Source organism: Paroedura picta, chromosome 3 (genome assembly GCF_049243985.1).
Source record: "Paroedura picta isolate Pp20150507F chromosome 3, Ppicta_v3.0, whole genome shotgun sequence".
Classification (NCBI taxonomy): domain Eukaryota; kingdom Metazoa; phylum Chordata; class Lepidosauria; order Squamata; family Gekkonidae; genus Paroedura; species Paroedura picta.
The window spans coordinates 12,365,024-12,383,351 of record NC_135371.1 but is presented as its reverse complement, the minus strand read 5'-3'; the positions used below and the strand labels follow the sequence as shown (position 1 = coordinate 12,383,351).

The 18,328-nt window shown below is 48.2% G+C and overlaps 1 protein-coding gene across 1 annotated transcript in view; it reads right to left on the bottom strand.

Annotated features, from left to right (window-relative positions):
- VARS2 (valyl-tRNA synthetase 2, mitochondrial) overlaps nt 1-18,328 on the bottom strand; it is a 33,707-nt gene that overhangs the window by 13,311 nt on the left and 2,068 nt on the right. Inside the window, exons 2-17 of the mRNA XM_077324601.1 lie at nt 17,276-17,630; nt 16,286-16,370; nt 14,109-14,209; nt 12,397-12,518; nt 11,767-11,833; nt 10,850-10,947; nt 10,258-10,339; nt 8,223-8,342; nt 8,028-8,139; nt 7,571-7,659; nt 6,122-6,212; nt 5,879-6,006; nt 3,584-3,687; nt 2,551-2,632; nt 1,796-1,872; nt 33-120 (exon numbers count right to left, since the gene is read on the bottom strand). Of these exons, the coding sequence (XP_077180716.1) occupies nt 33-120; nt 1,796-1,872; nt 2,551-2,632; nt 3,584-3,687; nt 5,879-6,006; nt 6,122-6,212; nt 7,571-7,659; nt 8,028-8,139; nt 8,223-8,342; nt 10,258-10,339; nt 10,850-10,947; nt 11,767-11,833; nt 12,397-12,518; nt 14,109-14,209; nt 16,286-16,370; nt 17,276-17,521 (1,692 nt within the window). The 5' untranslated portion in view covers nt 17,522-17,630. The remainder of the gene's footprint in view (nt 1-32; nt 121-1,795; nt 1,873-2,550; nt 2,633-3,583; nt 3,688-5,878; nt 6,007-6,121; nt 6,213-7,570; nt 7,660-8,027; nt 8,140-8,222; nt 8,343-10,257; nt 10,340-10,849; nt 10,948-11,766; nt 11,834-12,396; nt 12,519-14,108; nt 14,210-16,285; nt 16,371-17,275; nt 17,631-18,328) is intronic.

The window sequence follows — 18,328 nt, the reverse complement described above, 5'->3', positions numbered from 1 at the left end:
TCCCTCCCAGCCCACTGCCTGTTTACGCTCACCTTCCCGGCATCCAGCGTCTGCGAAACGGTGACTCGATAGGCTGGAATCTGATGGCCCCACCACAGCTGGCGGGAAATGCACCAGTCACTGTGAAAAGCAATCCATGGAAATGTCATTAGGATCTGAGGAACGCAGGAGTAGCCACGGGTGGGGCTGAGCATCCATTTTGTCCCGTTTCCTGTTTTCTGCACCGGCCAGCCAGATGTGTCCACCACTGTCTTTGATTCCAATCCCTGGGCAACTAAACGGTGGTAGAAGAGATGCGGCACGCTCCTTCCATTGTTGACAATCTTTTGCAGCACTTCAGGGCAGAATTTGGCACGTTGTTCCCTCCAGGCAGCCTCCAGAATCGTGCTTTAAGTCAGAGGTAGTCAACCACCTGTGGTCCTCCAGATGTCCATGGACTACAATTCCCATGAGCCCCTGCCAGCAAATGCTGGCAGGGGCTCATGGGAATTGTAGTCCATGAACATCTGGAGGACCACAGGTTGACTATCCCTGCTTTAAGTCACTCACGGAATAGCTTGGAAATAATAATACAGAAACCAGGGAGGGGCCTGATAGTTGGGATTCCATAGCAAATATACACGGATAGAAGGAGTTTCTTGTAGCTGAATAGGAATTCCTCCCTCTCCTCGCCCCCCTGCCATAGCTCAAAATGATGCTTCTAGTGTTCAGTAACATCCCCCCCTAAGACGCACACATAAGCATACAAAAGCGACATGCCTCTACCAGGCATTTGCTTGAGTCTGACCGGCCCCAAAACCTCCACGGGTCCCCCCATCAGACACCCCCTCCATGACCTGAACCCGCCTGACCTCCTTGGGGGTTTGTCAAAGTTGCAGTTGTTATATCACTGGCCAAAGCCACTCTGTTGATTTAGAGCCACGGTTGGATTGTTGCTGATGTGTTATTTTGTGACTGTGATATATGTTCAGACTGTTGTATGCGAACCGCCCTGAGTTGTATGGGAGGGCAGCATAGAAAATGAATGAATGAATGAATGAATGAATGAATGAATGAATGAATGAATGAATGAATGAATGAATGAATGAGGTTTGTGGTAAGGGAGAGAGTAAAAAAAAAATCAGGCTCCCCTTCTGCTAGCAAAAACTTATTATGGAATCCAGATTAGGCGAAATATCCCAAACAGACTCTGTTCTTGTTAGAGGAAATGACCACAACTTCAGTTCCTTTAGTTTGACTACCCAGGCAGAGACTCCACTAAGTATCACCATGAAAGAGCTTGTAAGCCGCTGCTTAGAATATCAGGGCAATGTACTGATCACAGTGTTGAACTTGTACTAGAAAGATACTTGAATCTGAGTCCCTGTTCAAGCATACAGCACATAGGCTGGCCCTAGCCAAATCATTTTCTGCCTCAGTTACTTTGTTGTGAGGACACAATGGGTAATGCCATCTGAAAAGAACCAATGGCATTGAAGATCACATGGAATTTTAGTAATGGGTTCCACAACACTGAATTTTCTAACACTACTTCAGGAATTAGGGTTGGCAACAGGCCTGGAGAAAAATATCCTGACCCTTTAATAGAGGCTTAATGTGTGGAAATGGCCACTTAAAGCTTCTCATGGTATGGAGGCAAATAACATTATCTGGTCAATTACATGTCATTCACCCTGGGGGTTACAGGGACAGGACTGGTTTTCTTCCTGGGCAGCTGGTGACCCTAGCAGGTGAGAGCCCTGAATGGTCATTCATGACACTCCAATAAGGGTACTGAGGACTGTCTTCTTCTCACCTGATTTTTGAAAGCCAAGTCTTCCAATTCTTCTCATGAAACTGAGGAATGATTTTCAAATCCCCAGATTCTACAGCCTTAAAAAAGAAGAGGAGGAGGAGAACAGACTGGGTTAATTCAACCTAGATCTTGAATGAGGAGGCAAAATCTCATGTCCAAACATTAACAGATCTCATCTAACAGTTTCACACTCCCAGAATGCCTGCTTCCCAAGTCTGATGACATGAGATTCCTGAAATCTAGCACATGCACAAAAGCTTTCATCTCTTCTGCTAATTTTAGGACTCTGTGGGAAAGAAGAAGAGCTGGTTCTTATATGCCGCTTTTCTCTACCCGATGGAGCCTCAAAGCGGCTTACAATTGCCTTCCCTTTCCTCTTCCCACATCAGACATCCTGTGAGGGAGGTGAGGCTGAGAGAGCCCTGATATTACTGAAAAAGAAGAAGAGTTGGTTCTTATATGCTGCTTTTCTCTCCCCGAAGGAGTCTCAAAGCGGCTTACAATTGCCTTCCCTTTCCTCTCCCCACAACAGACACCCTGTGAGGGAGGTGAGTCTGAGAGAGCCCTGATATTTCTGCACGGTCAGAACAGCTTTATCAGTGCTCTGGTGAGCCCAAGGTCACCCAGCTGGCTGCATGTAGAGGAGGAGTGAGGAATCAAACCCGGCTTGCCAGATTAGAAGTCCGCACTCCCAATCACTACACCAAGGGAAATGGGGCCCAGTGGATGAATTTGCCTAAATTAAAGTGACTTACCTTCCACGCTCTTTGAGCCATTGCTTCACATCGGACAAACCATTGGTTCTTCAGGAGGTTTTCAATCACATCCCCAGAACGGCTGCAGGGGGGGGAGAGAAGACAAGAAGTCACTTTATATTTCCCAGAATGCTTTTCATCTTGCAGTGCCATTATCCCAAGTTATCACCATTTTGGCCTTGTAAGTTTAACTTATATAAAGCCACCACGACACATATTTTACAGAATGGCATATGCAGACTATGCCTGGAAAAGCTAACAACCTCAAATGTTTCATATGAAAAGCTGTCCTGGGAACTTTTTTCTCCCCCACACTCCTGTCTCCCGTTTGCTCACATGGAAGTAACAGGAAGGAGGAGAGTGCTGAATTGGAGAAGTCTAGAATAATGATTGTGGAGCTCTTATCAAGCGTGGCAGCCAAGTATAGTAGAAGTAAGCAGGCAGCATTGATCTAAAAGCTGAAAAGGCAAACTAACAGGACACACTTGCATACTCCATCTTTGTTTTAAAACAATGTAAAGTAAATCTATTACTATTACACAGTAAACTTAAATGACAAATTTAACACAAAAGCAGAGGGCTTGAAAGACACTGGACTAAGTAGTTCTTATACTATTAGCCACATTTGCCTCCCTCTGCAGATAACTAAATCCGCAAATCAGGGCCACGTAGAAGATAAGCAGATTTTTCAGCAAACTTGGGGGGAAGGCGACCACTGAAGAAAGCCCACAGAGCCAAAATGTGCTTGGTCTTATTTACTGTGGCTTTGTTTGTAGCCTATGAGATACTCACTGGTATTATATAGTTGTATATTGAGGATTACAATCTGGTGGCTTCAGATGAAAGGCTAAATTTAAGGCCTGCCGTTTTAAATTTATACTTTAAGTGAATTGTATGATACATTGCTTTTGTCTGATTCATTTTAAAACATATTTTTGCTTAACCATCGTGGTACCTAATAACCTTAAATCCACACCACAGATATTCTAAACATATACTGACTCCGTACTGGAGTCCGTTTCTCTGCCTTTACCTGCAAAGAGGGAGTACCATGGGGTGCTCCTCCACACCTCGATACAGCCCTCTCTCTTTCAACGCAGCCAGCACCTTCTCTCTGGCCAGGAACCTGTTCTGCCCCTGAAAAGTGTTAGCAGAGTAAATAAGGCAGTGAGGTTGCACACCCTGATCTAAGAACAGGAAAAGGTCTATTAAAGAATTACCATACTTGATAGTGCAGAGGAAAAACAGAGACAGGAGTTGACTACATGCCTAACTGAGAGAGAGAGAGAGAGAGAGAGAGAGAGAGGGAGGGAGAGAGACTGGAATTGTGGCTTCCAAGAAGAAGCAGGAAATTGCCCCTTAGTGTAGCAATCTTGAGACAAAGAATGACACTTAACAGAAGAGAAGGTCCTGACCTCACCATCCTATCTAACAGTCTTCTCACTGCCCCCTGTAGGGACTTCTTCTCTTCTTTATTTATTTATATTTATTTATATTTCTAGATGGATTTATATACCACCGTTCGCCAAAAGGTCTCACGGCGGTTCACAATAAAATATAAAATCAAAGTCAAATCACATAAAGGTAAAGGTAAAGGTATCCCCTGTGCAAGCACCGAGTCATGTGTGACCCTTGGGGTGACGCCCTCTAGCGTTTTCATGGCAGACTCAATACGGGGTGGTTTGCCAGTGCCTTCCCCAGTCATTACCGTTTACCCCCCAGCAAGCTGGGTACTCATTTTACCGATGGAAGGCTGAGTCAACCTTGAGCCGGCTGCTGGGATTGAACTCCCAGCCTCATGGGCAAAGCTTTCAGACTGCTGCCTTACCATTCTGCGCCACAAGAGGCTCTATAAAACCCCATAAATACACCATTATTGCAATAAAAAGATGGCATTCTATTCTATAACTCTCCCCACTTTCCCCACTTGTTCAGAGAGAGGTTGGACGTTAATTCTGTGAGAGAGGGGAGAGAAAAACTGGCTGATGGATTTATACACCAGACATAGTCTAGTCCACATGTAGTCAATCTGTGGTCCTCCAGATGTTCATGGACTACAATTCCCATGGGGAATTGTAGTCCATGAACATCTGGAGGACCACAGGTTGACTAGCCCTGATCTAGTGCAACTAAAAGAACATCACTTTTACCACGAGCAATTCCAGAAAACCACAACCACCAATCAAGATAATGCCTGTTTAAATGAGGAAATCATTCATTTACTTTCATGAAGGAAAAAAAAAATTCCAGCTAGAAATATTTCTTGTGAAATGGAAGGAAAAGAAAACACGATGAGGTCAGGAAACCAAAATGCCTAAGGATGAGAGGAGTACATCCAGACAAGATTGCTAGTAAACCACTTACAAAGCATGTGGTACAGTTTTAACAGGAAAAACAAACAAGCAAAAAAAAAGGCACGGAGAGCAGATTTCCAATTTCATGATTGTCAGGAAAAACCTAGAAGCATGGAATCACAGGAGTTGGAAGGGGCCATACAGGCCATCTAGTCCAACCCCCTGCTCAGTGCAGCTTCTAATCTGGCAAGCCAGGTTTGATTCCCTGCTCCTCCATATGCAGCCCGTTGTGTGACACTGGGTGAGTCACAGTTCTGTGAGAACAGTTCTCACAGAGCTCTCTCAGTCCCACCTACCTCACAGGGTGTCCACTGTTGGGAGAGGAAGGGAAGGTGATTGTAAACCGCTTTGAGACTCCTCCAGATAGTGAAAAGCAGGGCATAAAAACCAGCTCTTCTTTTTCTTGTTAAAGCGCTGTATCACTGAATACCAGCTTTTCAGAGGCTACAGCATACGCCAACCGCCAAGTTTGCACAAGCTGCTGCTGGGCTTCCCTAAAACACCTGGTTAGGTATTATGAGAAAAGGAACATGGGACTACATGGGTCTGATCCTGAAGGGCTATTATGTTCTTATCAGCAGACATGGAACAGGCCACACCAGCTCTTTAGGCAATCACAGAATCATAAAGTTGGAAGGGTCCATAAAGGCCATCTAGTCCAACCCCCTGCTCTACGCAGGATCAGCCCTAAGCATCCTAAAGCATCCAAGAAAAGTGTGCATCCAACCTTTGCTTGAAGACTGCCAGTGAGGGGGAGCTCACCACCTCCTTAGGCAGCCTATTCCACTGCTGAACTACTCTGACTGTGAAAAATTTTTTCCTGACATCTAGCCTATATCGTTGTACTTGTAGTTTAAACCCATTACTGTGCGTACTCTCCTCTGCAGCCAACATAAATATCCTGCCAGAGACAATACCAGAACAGACAAGTACAAAACGAGCAGCGTGGAAACAACACAACGTCCACCCCCTACCTGAAGCCATTCCCCACACTCAGCTGTCATAGTTCCGTCCTCTGCAATGACCGAAACAGCAGGAAGGCCATGTTTCTGTCCCAGTGCGTAGTCAACGTGGCTGTGTGCTGGTGTTACCTTCATAGCTCCTGAAAGGCAGAGTGGAAAAGAGTGAGAACTGAGAACAGGCATCCTGCACCCAGCGCCAGTATGGCCCTCCCCCGGCCAACACGCTGCAGCAGGGCAAGATCGATCGGGGCTCACCTGTGCCCATGGCCTGCTCCACCGAGGGATCGGTGATGATCGGAAGGAGCCGCCCGGTGAACGGGTGGCAGAGTCTCTTGCTATGCAGGTGCTGGTAAAAAAAACAAAACATGAGCTTGTGTTGATGTCAGATGCTAGGGAAGTAGAGAAGGGGGCTCTCCCTCCAACAGAACGACTGTAATCTGGGGCTTTCATACCTGTGGGATCACCTCCTCCCTTACGTCCCCCAAAGGAGTTTAAGATTGAGTCAGCAGGACCTGCTCGAGATCCCCAAAACCAAGGATGTCACACTGGCCCTGGTCTGGTAGAAGGCTTTCTCTAAAGCAGGGTTTCTCAATGAGGCTTTTGGGAAACCCTGGGGTTTCTTGAGGGCCCTGGGTTTCTGGAACGGGTGGGAGTTACTTAATTTTTAATATATATTTTTTAAATTTGTTTTTAAAAAATGCAGGTAATATGACCATATATGGTCATGTTAACCCCTCCGCCCAAAATGTCCAATGATGGGTGGGAAAAGGAGAGGCCTCAGGTGGACGCGTGTCCACCAGCTCTGCTTCCCAACCACATTCGGCACCATTGCATCAATTCTGGGGTTGCTCGAAGCCTGAGGAATGTTTCCGGGGTTTCTCTCAACAGTAAAAAAGTTGAGAAAGGCGGTCCCAGAGAGATCAGGGCCCTGAAGGACTTGAGACAGTTCCACAGGTCCTGTAAAACAGGGCTGTTCCGCCAGGCCTATGGCTGACACCAGAAATGACACCACAATTCTGGTCTCCCTGCTCAAAACATCAGCCATGTTTTTGATATTTGTATCACCACCACCCCCAAAACTGGGAAATTAGAGGTGATTTTGAACTAATTTGACTGTAGAATGTTTGAATATATCAATTACTGTTCTTTAACTGTTTTTATACATGTTATCTGCCCTGAACCTTCCAGGAAGGGCAAGTTAAAAATATTTACTATTATTAATTATCACGTGTTGCAATTTTGCAAAAGACATCCCCTGCTACCCCATTCACCAAGCCTGCCTTATAACATGTTCTCTTGGTGTAGTTCTGATATAAAATTATAGAATCATAGAGGTGGAAGAGACCTCATGGGTCATCTAGTCCAACCCCTGCACTGTGCAGGACACTCACAACCCTATCATTCATCCGCTGTCACCTGACACCCCCTTCACAGAATCAGCCTCTCCATCAGATGTCTCTCCAGCCTCTGTTTAAAAGCCTCCAAAGATGGAGAACCCACCACCTCCCGAGGAAGCCTGTTCTACTGAGAAACCGCTCTAACTGTCAAAACTGTCAACAACTCTTCAGGGACTCAGGCAAATGTTTCTTCTTGAGAGGCAATGCCAGGGACTGCTAGAGCCTGGTATTCTCCAACTGAAGGGCACCTTTCCTCCCAATGAACGCTGTGCTGCTAACCAAGGACACCAAGATGAGGAAGCCTTACTGTGTATCGGAGATCATCCGGGTGAACGGCAACAGCCACGTCTCCCAACATGGTCTCTGGGCGGGTGGTGGCCACAGGGAGTTCCTCGGCTGCCCTCAAGTCAAGGAATGCAGATATCAGAGAGGAGGAGCAAAACAAGACGAACACCTTATTCAGAAAACTCTCTGGACATGATGGACAAAGCTATCTGAGGGAGGGAGCGAGGGGCAGTTGTTCGCCCAGGGGAAGCTGCCATGGGAGGAATGTGCCAGCAAGTCACAGCCAACCTATGGCGACCCCTCACAAAGATGGGACCTGAATCATCTTCTCTCAGCCAAACCTATTTCACGGGACTGCTGCAAAGAAGGAAGAGGGCAAAGCTCTCCCTTTGTCTTCTGCCCTCAGCTCTGACCAAGGAAGGCAAGACACAAATGGTGACCTCTGTCCTTCTCCAGCCTTGCATCGTATCGTCACTCACCTTCCTCTCCTTCGACCTTGTAAGCAAACGTCACCAAGACCCCAAAGGGTACTTTGCCCGGGACCCCCGGAACAGAGAGCTCTGTCCGTCCCTCCAGCTGCCTGTTCTCCACCTGTCCGAGAAACAAGAGCTTCAGCTGCCTCTGTACAAACAGCGCCAGGTTCTCCCACCCTCGCCTTCACCTCAGCGCCATACCTCAATGTCAGAAATGGCGGACCGCAAGGCGCAAGACCAGCTGACCAGATGCCTGTCCTGATATATCAGACCCTCCTCGTGTAGGCGCACAAAGGCCTCCGTCACCGCTCGGGAGAAGTCCTGGGGAAATGAGGAACAGGAAATGGAATTAACTGTAGCGAGAGCAAGTCTGAGGCGGACAGAAAAGAGAAACCCACATCACAAGGCCTCTCCATTCGAAACAATTTTGCTCTAGCTCTTCCTCAGAGGAATTCAGAGCCACGGTTTTACCTCACAACAATCACGTTAGGCGGAGGAAGCTGAGACACAGTGGTCATGTCTGACCCTTGGGGTGACGCCCTCTAGCATTTTCATGGCAGACTCAATACGGGGTGGTTTGCCAGTGCCTTCCCCAGTCATTACCGTTTACCCCCCAGCAAGCTGGGTACTCATTTTACCAACCTCGGAAGGATGGAAGGCTGAGTCGACCTTGAGCCGGCTGCTGGGATTGAACTCCCAGCCTCATGGGCAAAGCTTTCAGACGGCTGCCTTACCACTCTGCGCCACAAGAGGCTCTGAGCTCCTGAGATACGGGGGCACAAAGAAGCATATTTACAAGGTCTGAGAAATACACTGAAAAAGAAGAAGGGTTGGTTCTTATATGCCGCTTTTCTCTACCCGAAGGAGTCTCAAAGCGGCTTACAGTCCCCTTCCCTTTCCTCTCCCCACAACAGACACCCTGTGAGGGAGGGGAGGCTGAGAGAGCCCTGATATTCCTGCTTGGTCAGAGCAGCTTTATCAGTGCCATGGCGAGCCCAAGGTCACCCAGCTGGCTGCATGTGGGGGAGTGCAGAATCGAACCTGGCTTGCCAGATTAGAAGTCCACACTCCTAACCACTACACCAAACTGGCTCTCTATAGGTTACCTATAGGTTTCTGGTCACAACTTAACATGCCCATTTTAACTTTTAGAGCTCTAAATCAGGGGTAGTCCACCTGTGGTCCTCCAGATGTCCATGGACTACAATTCCCAGGAGCCCCTGCCAGCAAACGCTGGCATGTATGTTTGTATGTAAGGCATCGTGGAGGTATCATAGAAGCTTTTTAAGATCCACTGCTACAGTCTCTTATTTATTGTACCAGCTTTGGTGGACGCAAACCTGACACTTCACACACAGCAAGGACTTTTCAGTGGCTGCCCCTTCATGGTGGAAAATTCCCTCCTCCCCCACCCCAGGATGCCAATTTCCTCCTATTACTGATCTCATTCCAGCAATGGAAGCAGTAAGATCTTCTGCCAGACATTTAATCAGGTCCCTCCTTTGAATCCTCCTCCATTGGGGCACAGGATGTACATGTAGTCCACTGAGTGGCCAGAAGGGAAACAGGTGTGGGGGGGTTGGGGTTGTGGGGGTCAGTGGCAGTGGCAGGATGGAGGGATGGATGGAATACAGAAGGATGAGTGAGTAAGAACTTGCATTTTGCCAGCTGCATGCTACGTTTTAAGCTGTCGTGTGTCAGGATCAGTGCCTGTTCCCTGCCATGTTTTCATGAACAGGGGCCTCTCCATTTTGCCTGTACCTTATATGGGGGGCAATCCTCCCTCTGGGAACATTCAAGTTTTGGGCGGGGGAATTGCCTTGAAAAGGGCTTGCATTTTCATTGTAGGTTAGATTTGACTTTGCTAGTTATAGTGACTGAAGTAAACTTCCATTAAAGCTTTCTTATTACAGAGGTTTTGTTGTGGGTTCTTTTAGCACTTGACATCGTGTTTGGAACAATTTGGGGCTTTTTATGATGATTTTTAAAATGTGGTTGGTGTTTGAGTGAGCTGTAAGCTTTTACTCTGCAAGCACTATAGAAAACTAGGCACAAAATGCAATGACCAAGTAACAGGTGCTGCTAATGGTCTGAAATTATCTCAGGAGACATTTGGGAGCCTTGTCTCCACTGTGTGACTTCAAAATCCAGTCTTTTTCCTCTGTAAATTCCGCAAACCTTGAATCCCACAAACATTCGTATGTTTCATTGTTTCGTATATTTCATTGTTTCTTACGGAATCCATGGTGAAACAGGAACGGTCCCAGTCCAACGATGCTCCCATCACCTTCAGCTGCTGGAATATTTCAGCCCCTTTCCTAATTTCAGTGGGGGAAAGCAAAAACAAACCTCATATTGAAATCTGCAATTCACACAGTTGTGCTTTTTTTGGGGGGAGGGGTTACTGCTGCTATGAAGTAATTTTTTTGTTATTGCTGTAGAGGGTATTCCTCTTCCCCAATCTTGCTCTTTGTGGCATATTTCGGTAATCATTTATTACAAAATCAAATCAACGCAACAACAGAGTCACAGAGCAGGGCTGCTCAAGTCCATTCCTGGAATTATCAGCTTTAGAAGAAATAAATAACCCAGCCCTTTTTCTGACCGAAGTTTAGTGAAAATATGCAGGACACATTCTGCCTGGAAGGAAGTAAATTTCCTCCTTCCTTTTTTTTACAGTAAACTATGTGGTACATTTAAGATTTACCTCAACAGATTCATTCCCTAAGCCTGTCGGTGCTTAGACCACATAATACAGACCTAGATATTCTCTCTCTCTCTCTCACACACACACACACACAAACACACACAGTCTCTCTCTCTCTTACTCTTCTTTCCAATTCCAGACTTCCTGCAGGAACTCCTCTTGTGTCAGGTCTTGGCGAAGGACTCTCCGTTCTTTCCAGATTTTTCTTTCCACCACAGCCTGGCCAGATGAAAGAGATAGTCAAAAGTGGGCTACAACCCTCCCCCCCCCCCCCAACACAACGCTGGGAGCTTCAGTTAATAACAGTCAGAAGATAAATGATTCCTCAAGAAGATGTTTTGTGGAATTGAGCATCTCTACCAGGAGACTCATGAGCCTCTTGTGGTGCAGAGTGGTAAGGCAGCCGTCTGAAAGCTCTGCCGCCCATGAGGCTGGGAGTTCAATCCCAGCAGCCGGCTCAAGGTTGACTCGGCCTTCCATCCTTCCGAGGTCGGTAAAATGAGGACCCAGCTTGCTTGCTGGGGGGTAAACGGTAATGACTGGGGAAGGCATTGGAAAACCACCCCGTATTGAGTCTGCCATGAAAACGCTGGAGGGCGTCACCCCAAGGGTCAGACATGACCCGGTGCTTGCACAGGGGATACCTTTACCTTTACCTTTACCAGGAGACTCAAAGCGGCTTACAGTCGCCTTCCCTTTCCTCTCCCCACAACAGACACCCTGTGAGGTGGGCGAGGCTGAGAGAGCCTTGAGATTCCTGTTCAGTCAGAACAGCTTTCTCAGTGCTGTGGGGAGCCCACGGTCACCCAGGTGGCTGCATGTGGAGAAAAAGGCGGAAATCAAACCCGGCTTGCCAGATTAGAAGTCCGCGCTCCTAACCACTACACCAAGCTGGCTCTCAGGAATGTTTTCAATCCATTTATAGAAGGGAGACTACATTTAAACACTAAAGCCCTAGGGATGAGGAGGAGGCAGCGACGGCAACAGGAAGCTACCAGTCCTTTGCATAAGCGTCCCTTTTGAATCCGTGCTCCTCACCTGAGTGGCAATCCCGGCGTGATCTGAACCTGGAACCCACAGCACTTTACAGCCTTCCATCCTCTTCCTGTCGCAGGCCAGTCAAATGAAGGGAAAAAAACACAGAGAAGCTCAGAATTTGGGCATTGCACAAGATCCCGTTGCTAAGAACCCAAATACGGTTGAAAAGCAATACAGCAATGTTTAAAAAAAATAATAAGCACACGCCCACAACTAATTGCATCTCCCAAGCTAACGCCCAATGAGATCTAAAACTGGAAGTTTGGAAAATACGCCATTCCCTCCGCTGCCGCCCCCCCCCACATCCCCAATCCTGAAAAAGCCAGAGCTCAACAACACAGCACATGAATTGCACAGAGGTGCAGGAAACCCATGTGTGGTGGGCCCAAGGGATGGGGAGAGAAAGCCCTTATCAAGCCCTTTGGGGCTCAAAAGAAGCCCACCGTTCTCCTGGGACACAGACAGATTCCTGAATTAGCATCAGAGGTAGGTGACGCCTCAGCAGGCCAAAGGGGCTCTTCTGCCTGCATGCCTCTGACATTCATTTTTTAGCCATCCCATTTCAACGCTTGAGCCCCAGCGTCCCCTGGGTGAGCAGCCGTCTCCCTGGCCTTCCATGAAGTCACTTACCACCGCACAAGAGCATCTTCAATGGCTACGGTCAAAGCATGCCCCAAGTGCAGGGACCCTGTGATGTTCGGAGGGGGGATGGAGAGAGAGTACACCTGGGCTTTCTGATGGGGCAACTGAGGCTGCCAAGAAAGAGAGAGGGGGAAAAAGGGATGGTCTATGGTGAGTACAATTATCCCTCCCTAATGATTATAGACTGGCGTTTTGCAAGGCGCATGACCGGTTGACCAGCTGCCTGTCTCGATATATCAGACCCTCCTTGTGTAGGCATACAAAAGGCCTGTCACAGCTTGGGAGAAGTCCTGGGGGAACACAGGAAGTTCATGCCAGAGAAGGCATCTGAGCAGGGAGCTTCCTGATTTGTGACTTGAGCTTGGTTCACACATGCTGGCCAACGAGGTGGCAGAGACTTAAGCTAGTACTACAGATTGTAGGTCTTGCTCTTTTAAAAAATGCCATCAAGTAGGAATTGAGGAGAAGCAGCAGAGGGAGGGGTAAGAACCTTGGTTCCCGCTTGCTAGCTTTCTACCCACATGGAGATTTCTTTATGTTAAGGACCTTCCAAAGGAAAGGACCATCCAAAGGGGGACTCAATCCCATGGTCTGAAGAGCTGAATGCTATGACTGCATTCTGCTGCCTGTGGCCCATTCTGCCGCTGGTGCCGTGCTGTGGAGCAAAAAGCTCCACCATTTACTGTGTCCCCATAGGGGACACATTTCAGGGCCGGATCTGCTCCCGCACCAAAATGTGTCCCCCCCCCCAGGGAAACAAAGCTGTGGCAGAATAGTTCCACTGTGTGAGGGGGTGGGATGCGGGGTTTTATTAAAATTAAAAAGAATGCCCCGGTCTGCCCTGTGGTGGAAAAATGCCGCAAAGCCAACTGGGGCATTCTTGACCCCAATGGGCTCCCTCCACGCCTGGTTCTTTCCTGTCCACACGGGCCTGCTGCAGGACAGGCTCCGTTGGCCCCCGCAGCAGCTAAGGGAATGCAGATTTTTACGTGTTCCCTCAGCCCCGGCTGACTGAGGGCCTGATCTGCAGCAGGCCCAGTAGGAGGCAGCATCATGTGGAAATGCTGATTTCTCCCACTTCCATATGATCACCCTCTTGGCCTCTTCCGCTCGTGCGGAATTGGCCTGTGTGAGTCAGCTCTCTTAGCTGCTATGAGTCAAGGTCTGGACACAGAGCAAACTCCCATCTAAAGGATAGATTCATCTATCCTTTAGATGCCATCTAAAGGTGCACCCCAGTGGCACCTTCTAGCATTACCAATTCTGAGGTCCATCGGCCTGTTCACTTGTCCATCCATTATGTTTGAGGGAAGAGCCCTAGAATCATAGAATCATAGAATAATAGAGTTGGAAGAGACCCCCAGGGCCATCTAATCCAACCCCCTGCACTATACAGGACACTCACAACCCTATTGCTCATCCACTGTAACCTGCCACCTCCTTGAAACTTCACAGAATCAGCCTCTCCGTCAGATGGCTATCCAGCCTCTGTTTAAAAATTTCCAGAGATGGAGAACCCACCACCTCCCGAGGAAGCCTGTTCCACTGAGGAACCGCTCTAACTGTCAGGAACTTCTTCCGGATGTTTAGACGGAATTTCTTTTGAATTAATTTCTTATTCATATCTTATTCATTCTTCTTATTAATTCACAGCAGAACTGAAGGCAAGTCATTTATGTCATATAATAATAATTCTCTACCTGGTATTCTGGCTTAAAAAATCCCTCCTTCACCCACCAAGCGTACCAAGCAGCCTCAACGTAGCTTGGGCTATAGGAGGTAGGCAGTGGTCCCGATATATCTGTGGGTAAAACAAACATACAGAGAACAATGTTGTTATCACCACTATATTTTAAGGACCTTGTTCAGGGTTTAAACGGCATAAAGGTAAAGGTATCCCCTGTGCAAGCACCAGGTCATGTCTGACCCTTGGGGTGACGCCCTCTAGCGTTTTCATGGCAGACTCAATACGGGGTGGTTTGCCAGTGCCTTCCCCAGTCATTACCATTTACCCCCCAGCAAGCTGGGTACTCGTTTTACCAACCTCGGAAGGATGGAAGGCTGAGTCAACCTTGAGCCGGCTGCTGGGATCGAACTCCCAGCCTCATGGGCAGAGCTTTCAGACTGCATTTCGGCTGCCTTACCACTCTGCACCACAAGAGGCTCTTAAACGGCATAAGTGCATTCAAATGATTACCTGGTATGAAAGCCATTAGTCTTTTGGTTTCTAGTCCTCAAGATGGAAGAGGGGGACTCTTGGGAATATGTGGCATTCCCTTACAACGTGTGGCATTACCTTAGTCTCCCTTAGAAGGAGACTAAGAAGGACTTCCTTGCCTCTCTGGCACTTGGCACAGCTTTCTTTCCGGTGCTATTGCTTATTTAATGTGGGCTTACACTGGCATCGGTCACAAGGTGACATTTCAAAAGCAAGAACCCCACAAGAGAGCGGAGAAGAAAGGCCATCCTAAATCAACAACATCCTCACCCCTAGGCCAAACCCATCACTTCTGGTCACATCCCTGGCTTTTACAAATGTCTGGCTGATGCATTCAGACTGATCATACTATCAAATTAGCAACACCAAAATCATGATATACTAGGCTAACCCCTCCAGGAGAAAATGTTTCAGGGGTTTCTCGATAGTAAAAAGGTTGAGAAAGGCTGACCTGAAGTATCTACAGCTGCCCTTTCTACCATCCCTGTATAGAAACCTGTACCCCGTTGTACAGATCTGCCTAATTTTGTCTCTGCTCCTCGCTGTTGGGCAAACCCAGGTGCTGGGGCAGGTCACTCTCTGGTCTCTGTGTCATCATCAGGAAGACAGGGTTCCTGCAAATAGCTGACCACGAGAAACCTTCCTGGGTGAAGATGAGCTATGCAACATCTCGAAACTTGATAACAACAGAATGCGTACACAACTAAGCTTCTGCAAACCTCTATGTCCGGGGACGTGTATTGCGAAGTTTTTCATGAGCTGTAAAACTGAATCAAAAGCTTCGTCTGCTCAAGGAGAGCAGAACATGGTCTGGGAAGGAAGCTCTGGAGCGACTAAGCACAGAGAGAAGGAAGCCTCCTGTCTGTCATTACTTCACCCAGTGTTTCTTTATGTGGATGCTGGCTTTCAGACCTGACACAGCCCTCCCCATTTTAATGCTGCAGCTATTAAAACGGCATTTTGGAAGATTTCTCTGGCACTGTGGATCATTTGGACTTTCCCCCACAATGGGTAAAGGCGAACCTGACCCCCCCCCCTCGTGTGGGCACTGCGTATGTGTATGTGAAAGAGACAGCGGGAAGGGGGAGGGCGCAAGATGCCCCTAAGCTTGGGAGTAGGAGACAAAAATCTTGTCCCCCTTTCCCCACCCTGTCTCTAAATTAAGAGTTCCAAAATTATTTGGCCACCTCCGTTCGCCTTGCTCGACCACCTGGGCCCGGCTGTGGGGCTGAGGCGACGGCATTCCAGCCCCCCGAGCAGCAGGCTGCTTCTTGAGGGTGACGAAGGTGGGGGAAACAAAGGGACGCTGCTGGGGACAGGGGTCACTGCTGATGCCACCAGAATAAGTAGCAGTGGTGGCGTGGAAGCCCTCGGTCCACTACTGCTGCTTCTGAGAAGGCGCTTGGGGCCGCCCCCCACCTGCCGCTCTCAGGCCACGGCCCCTCGGGACAGGGGGGCAAGTGCTTCCACCCTTCTCCTCTTCCTCGCCTTTTTCTTTCCCCATACACTGAGGCAAACCGGCCGCAGACCGAAGCAGGCCTCCTTGTCCTCCTTGCTCTGTGGGGGTGGGCCCAAGAGTCCCTCCCCTTCCATGGTCCGCATCCACTGCCGTGTGTAGGCCTTAAGGCTGTCTTCATGTCAAAAAGATTTCCACGGTACCTTTCTTTTCTCCAGCGACAGTGGGGATGTCATACTGAACGCCATTTTTCAAAGCCAAGGTCTTGAGTGGCCTTGGACGCTCTTTCTGAGGAAGGGAAAAAAACAAAAGATGAATTTTAAAAACAAACCTTCAGGTCACGGAGAAAGCCGTGAGGTATTCAGGCACTGAGCACAGGCATCGGCGTGGCCTTCCCACATGCCATATGGTGGCGGCAACCCTCTGCGGGCGGTGCTGCCGCCTTGTGGCTGTGCCAGCCGCCCCAGCATCACTGCCGCCTTCTTTCTGGGAGCTGCTGCTGGGTTGTCCATGGCGGCGCGGCGGCCTCTTCAGTGGCACTGCCACAGCCGGCTCCTCCTGACCGCTGCAGCCAGATGCTGTGTTCCACCACCCAGGTGGAGCAGTGGAGCGTGGCAGACACAATGGCTCCAGCCGGCAGCTGGCCAAGGAGGGCAGCAGCTGTAGGGGCCGCCCCAACCAGGACACTCACCGGGGGCTGGACACGCTCCACCCCTGGCCATTTTCCTAAATATTAAGAGGAACTCATGGATTAATAAGTTTTCCTGTTCTGAGCCTTCAGGGAAGAGCAGATTATAAATACAATTTTATTAATTAATATATATTATACTATCACTTTAGTTTGAATATAATGTATTTAACTCTGCTGCTATATGAACAGGAAGCTTTACCAGCTGTTTTTATTGATTTTTTTTACTGCTGCCCAATAATTTCGCTAATTTTTAGTGACCGATATGTCACAGTGGACGTCAGTGACCCTGAGCATTTTTTTAAACGAGAGAACTACCAAATAATTAAACCAAATTGCACCCACTTTATGCTCCATGCAACAGATCACAAACCACCAGGCTGTGGTCTCTCAATTAATCTCATTCCATCCTGGATCTGATCTACAGAGCTGTCAGCAACTAACTCCATTCCCTTGTAAATTATCAGCCCGTTTGGTCCTCTCCTGCCTTCCCAGGCTGCCTCACCTTCAGGCCTGCCGCCAGCCTGGCTTCAATGGACTCCATCCTCTCCGATTGCCGCTTCTGTTTCTCCGCCCGGTCTTTCAGATGAGACGTTTTACCTGCCTGGTTATTGGGATCAGGCTTGCTGCCTTGGGAATACGCTTTCCACCTGCAGGGCGCCTCCCAGCTCTTCTCCTTGGCCAGGGGAAACAGACGGCAGAGAGAACACATTCTCCAGCTAGTGCCAGACTTAAGCAGGGCTGATGGCATCTTTACGAGTGGCCGTGTTCAGTCCTTATAGATGCGTGGATGAAAAATCGAAGATGCTTCTCTCACGGCTTATGGAGATCCCTTCTCTTTATCTTGTAGGAGATACGATCTGCACAAGGACAAACCCCAAGTTATGTTCTATGTAAATGTTCTACAATGTTCTATTTAAACCGCCTATAGCCGTATGGAAGGGTGGTATAAAGATCTAATCTAAATAAATAAAACAAACAAACAAAATTAGTTAAGGCCCTAATCATATATATATCCATTTCGTTTTTAGAGAGGTTTCCTTCAAGATTGCTAACCCCTGGCTTGACAAGAAAGGAGGATGCAAAAGTATCTACCTTGACATCCAAACAAATGGATGTAAATGTTACCAAACAGGGTGCCTCAAGTCAAACTGTGGTCCTCCAGATGTCCATGGACTACAATTCCCACAAGCCCCTGCCAGCGTTTGCTGTCAGGGGCTCATGGGAACTGTAGTCCATGAACATCTGGAGGACCACAGGTTGACTACCCCTATACTAAGAGACCCAGTGTGCTGTAATGGTGAAGGGCGGCAGACTCTAATCTGGGGAAGCAGGTTTGATGCCCCACTCCACCACATGCAGCAAGCTGGGTAACCCTGGGCCAGTCACAGTTCTTTTAGGGCTGTTCCCTCAGAGCAGTTCTCTGAGCTCTCTCAACCCCACCTACCTCAAGAAGGTGTCTGTTGTGAGGAGGGGAAGGGAAAGGGGCTTGTAAGCCACTGTCGGACTCCAAGTAGTAAAAAATAGGGTATAAAAAAATCCAGCTATTCTTCTCTTC